This window comes from Engraulis encrasicolus, chromosome 24 (assembly GCF_034702125.1).
Source record: "Engraulis encrasicolus isolate BLACKSEA-1 chromosome 24, IST_EnEncr_1.0, whole genome shotgun sequence".
Lineage (NCBI taxonomy): Eukaryota > Metazoa > Chordata > Actinopteri > Clupeiformes > Engraulidae > Engraulis > Engraulis encrasicolus.
Genome location: NC_085880.1, coordinates 25,167,782 through 25,172,781, shown reverse-complemented (window position 1 = coordinate 25,172,781; position 5,000 = coordinate 25,167,782). Strand labels below are relative to the sequence as shown.

The 5,000-nt window shown below is 42.6% G+C and overlaps 1 protein-coding gene across 1 annotated transcript in view; it reads right to left on the bottom strand.

Annotated features, from left to right (window-relative positions):
- Window positions 1-5,000, bottom strand: part of prkceb (protein kinase C, epsilon b) — a 157,334-nt gene that overhangs the window by 6,797 nt on the left and 145,537 nt on the right. The window contains exon 12 of the mRNA XM_063191371.1: window positions 3,486-3,624. Within this exon, the coding sequence (XP_063047441.1) occupies window positions 3,486-3,624 (139 nt within the window). The remainder of the gene's footprint in view (window positions 1-3,485; window positions 3,625-5,000) is intronic.

Genomic DNA, 5,000 nt, shown 5'->3' with positions numbered 1-5,000 from the left:
GGCCTGAGAAGGGATTGCAACAATGCTGCTCACTGAAACAGTGCCGTCTACTGCCAAATTGGATCTGTTCATGAATATTTACTAAGTAATCAACTAATATTTACTAGTATGACCAAAGTACAGTAAGATTTGAAACTAAAAATGTCTATTTCTGAAAATTTACAAATGTCAGCCATGGAGAAGATCCACCTTGTCATGTATGAAAAGGGCAATTTTCCCAGTTGTCCCATAATGAATACTTGAATTTGATGGTGGTGATAGGCATTTGAAATTCTGAAAATAAACTGCTATAAAATATTACGGTGTTAATATTAGTTTTAGTTACATTGCCAGGAGCAATGTTGGTTCAAGTGCCTACTTCATTTCAGCAATGGATGGAGGTGGAGGGAGAGGTGCAGATGATGGGATTTAAACCAACTCAAAACCCCTGATTCAATTGCTCTGATGGACCATACTCCAGATCTTGCATGATCTGTGGGACGATGTGTGTTTGTATATGAATTAATTGAGCGTTATTAACATGATCGTCTCATCAAAATTGAGTAACGTACATTCCACTGAAATCATATTCCTACAGTACATGACATTGGCAGCTCAACAAAACGGCACATTCAACAGGATGAATGAACATGTGTGTAAATGTAGTGTATGTGTGTGTGTGTGTGTGTGTGTGTGTGTGTGTGTGTGTGTGTGTGTGTGTGTGTGTGTGTGTGTGTGTGTGTGTGTGTGTGTGTGTGTGTGTGTGTGTGTGTGTGTGTGTGTGTGTGTGTGTGTGTGTGTGTGTGTGTCAGCATGAGTGAGTAGGAGACAGGGAACAGCTATCCCAGAAGCCCATTTCAAAATGCCAAAATGTAAAACAGCTGTCAGGGCTGACAGAACTTTCTTCCCACACTTGTCAAAGCTGTCTCCCCACCACTGCTGCTCCCATATACAGCACTTTCATCTGGGTGAATCACCAAAGACCCATTCCTCGAATACTCTCAACCATCTTCCACCCATCCCTCCCTCCCTCCCTGCCTGCCTGCCTTCCATCTCTCTCTCTCTCTCTCTCGCTCTCTCTCTCTCTCTATCTCTCTCTCTCTCTCTCTCTCTCTCTCTCTCTCTCTCTCTCTCTCTCCTCTTTCTAGGGATGTGATGGTCTCCTAAAAGACCTCTTAAGCTCCGCTGCCAGGTTGCTTTAAGTGCCTGTAGAGTATCTGAAGAGGCCCACTGGGTTTTGGACATGATAGTCTCGTGGTGCTGATTTGTGAGACCTGGATGAAATCATTTCAGTGGGCTACTGTACACCCAGGAGCTGCAGCTGCAAGACGGGCATGTAGCCTACGTAGCTGTCCTTTGAAGTTGCCAGACTGCTAGACTGGGGATGTGTAATGTCATTAAGCACAGGATGATGAATGGATGTTGAGTGAAAGCCAGAGGAAACGGGGTAAAGACCTCCCCTACCGGGCGAATAGACCGGCCGCGACAAGCTCAAGCGACAGAGAATTGCTGGACTGTGCAGCAAGTGCGATACAAGCGATAGAAGCAACAGCGTATGTCCGTTAAAAGCAGAATGCAAGCATTCCACCATTCCCATTGGCTGTGGCGGCTGTCGCCGAACCGCATCATAGCTAATTTGCATAATATTAGCTGGAGTTAAACTACAAACTGTCACTCGAGTCGAGCAAATCGCCTCTAGTCGTCCGAATCACTTTTGTCTCTTCTCTCGCACGCGACTCAATACAAAGTCAATTACATCCGGCACTGGACTCGCTCATGTCTATTCGTGCCTTAACATCGTATCATCCCTGTGCTGGGGTGCATTTCTCGAAACCATAGTTGCTAACAATATTAGCTACTTTGTTGTTTGCGATGCAATTTCCCATTGGCAACTACCCAAGTTGCTAACTGGCTAACAACTACGCTTTTGAGAAATGCACCCCTGGTTTGTTTTCAGTTTTCAAGATTCAGGAGATTCATTTGTCACATGTCTACAGCCCTTCCCACAAGTTTTGTTGCCAATCCATATTGTTGGAACATTATTTTCTGTAGGCGATAAAACATTTGTCTTGCCAAAATCTGCTCTTTCCAGGTTCATGATAAATATTTCTAAGTTCATTTTTGTACATAAAACTTAATTCGGGAGGCTTGTAGCTTTCATATGAGCGACTTCTGAAGCCAATTGAAGTCAGGTTATAACGGTAGCTCTTGTTCCAACATGGACAGGCTACAAAACGTATGGGAAGGGCTGTACTTGTCCTGGCACAATTGGCAGCGAAATGAATGTTGTGACTTCCCATCCATGTACGAATAATAAATAATAGTTAAGGATTAGAGGAATAAAACGATGGCCTAAGTAATTAAAAAGGACGATGCTTGTGGGAAGAATTTCTTGTGTAGTCATGAAGTGCCCTGTCTCTGTTGACAAGCTTTCATTCTCACACACAGAAGTTACTGAGTGTTTGCATTGGGTGTGTCCTGTCTAAATGTTTTTTAATTGTTTGAATGTTCTGTCAATCTGGTGAAAAAATGTCTAATCTCTCTCTGAGCTATGCACATTGTTGAAACCAAAAATAAACACACTTCCCTTCCCTTCACTAACAAATGGCAATCCACTCCCGTAGAAAATGTGACTGATTATTCCTGTCTTAAAAAGACAGCATAATGCAATTTCAATCTGCAATAAAATATGATGATGGATCAGACCAGGGTGTAATGCTTTCATTTGACTTTGAACAATGAAGGGAGAAATGGTGAAACCAACCACAAAAGTTTGCGTTACATAAAATAACCGACAGACGACTCAGGGGCAATGTAAATACACAGACATTCATCTAGGCTTGAAATCTATACAGGGGCAGCGAGCAGGATGGTGGCTTAATCTATAGACGGCTGATGTGTGTGGTCTCACTCTCTCTCGCTTGCTCTCTCATGAGGGCTTGCAGCAATGGTCCTATAGGGACAATGAAAGTGGGGTTTTGCAAGGTTATGAAAGTGGCGTTTCTTGCACACAGACGCAGAGGCGGTCACGACAGAATTCACTGACTAATCTGTGAAGGTGGTTTATTAGCTCAAAAATGCCTAGCGCCTCTTTAAGGCAGAGGTCTTCTTTCAAGAATCGTTATTGTGAGCACTTGAAATCAACTTCAATGTTATTAATCAGAAAGCCAGATACTGTAGACCAGGGATGTCAAACTCAGGCCCGGGGGCCAGATTTGGCCCGCAGAGCCATTTTATTTGGCCCGCAATATCATTTCAAATGTGCATTACAGATGGCCCACATACACCATTAATATATGAACATATCACAACATTTTGTGCATCACAGGAATTATGAGTGGGTCCAAACTGGTGTAACAGCACATAGCTAACTAGCACATATAAGTATATGATAGTATAAGTATTTATAGTGGGAATGTGTTATGTGCACGCACACATGCATGCGGGCACACACACACACTGGCACACACTCACACACATACACACTCACACACGCATGCACGCACCTCGGGAGCAATGTAGTCGGGTGTGCCACAGAAGGTGGTCGTCGTGACGCCGTTGAGGATCCCTTCCTTGCACATGCCAAAGTCAGCTAGCTTACAGTGACCCTCCGCATCCAGCAAGATGTTGTCCAGTTTCAGATCTCTGTACAGGACAAGAGGAAGAGGAAGAACAGACAAAGAAAGGAAAAGATTTAGCATTTGTACAGAAGAGCAAGAATGGATAACGCTTGTAAAAAGAGGAAGCTCTCAGTTTTAAGACCGTAAATTCAATTGAGAGAAAGGTTTCAATTCAGAGAAAGGTTTGATTAAACATCACGATAGGCTCATAGCAATAGGATAATAGGGGTGTAAATCACAGCCTTTATGACAATACGATACAGTATTGATTTCTTAAATCAGGGATTCGATTTTTTTTCGATACTTAAGAACTTCCCATGATACGATTCGATTAGATTTTTTCCAATTACTTTTCCACTACTATTGTTTTATGGAGCTAAGGCATTGCACAGCGGCCAGCGATTCGATTCTTTTCGATTCTTAAGAATGCCCCACGATACAATGCGGTTCGATTAAATCGCCGGCCCATACGTCCGATACATCGATACATTTCGATTTTATTTACATCCCTATAGGATAAATAAAGGTGCTCATGCAGTCTTGATTGTAAGGTTCCAGAAATGTGACTTGAGACACCATCAAACACTTCACAATTCAATGCATTTGTAGCAGCTATCATAAGTTGCATGGTGGCATAAACATACTGTAATAGTAGGGCTGCACGATATCAGAAAAATAATCGATATGCGATAACAGCATGCAAAACCTTGATAACGATACTTAAACGATATTTAGAAATACAGCAGAGTGTTTTTCTTGTCACTAATTTGTCCGTCTGTGTGGGCGGCGTGACTCCGGTCATGGCGGGCATCTTGTGCATTTGTTGATATTCAGCTAGGGATTGGACTGCACAGAAATGTTTTACTTGTTAGCGATAATGAAGTCATTTTTGCAATAAGCATAATCGCCACTCCTGATATCGCGATTTCGATACATTTTCGATATATTGTGTAGCCCTACTGTATAGACGCCATTTTTTCTCCCTGAAACCAGCAGCGTATATACAGCGTACGTGTATATACCTACTTCGCTTCAAAATGAAACTGGAATAATGTCAGAGTGAATAAATCTACTTGGACTAAATCATGTCAACGAAAAGAGCAGATCAAGATTGTCAAATTTAACACTCTTCTCTCATTGTAACTACACTACAGTATAAGGGTTGACACACACACACACACACACACACACACACACACACACACACACACACACACACACACACACACACACACACACACACACACACACACACACACACACACACACACACACTTATTCCCGTCTATGAACAACTAAACACACAGGCAAGTCCAACAACTGTGGGCGGATAGATACACCTGACAAACAGGTACACAGTGTCTTTTTACTCCCTCTCACACAGACACACGCACGCACGTT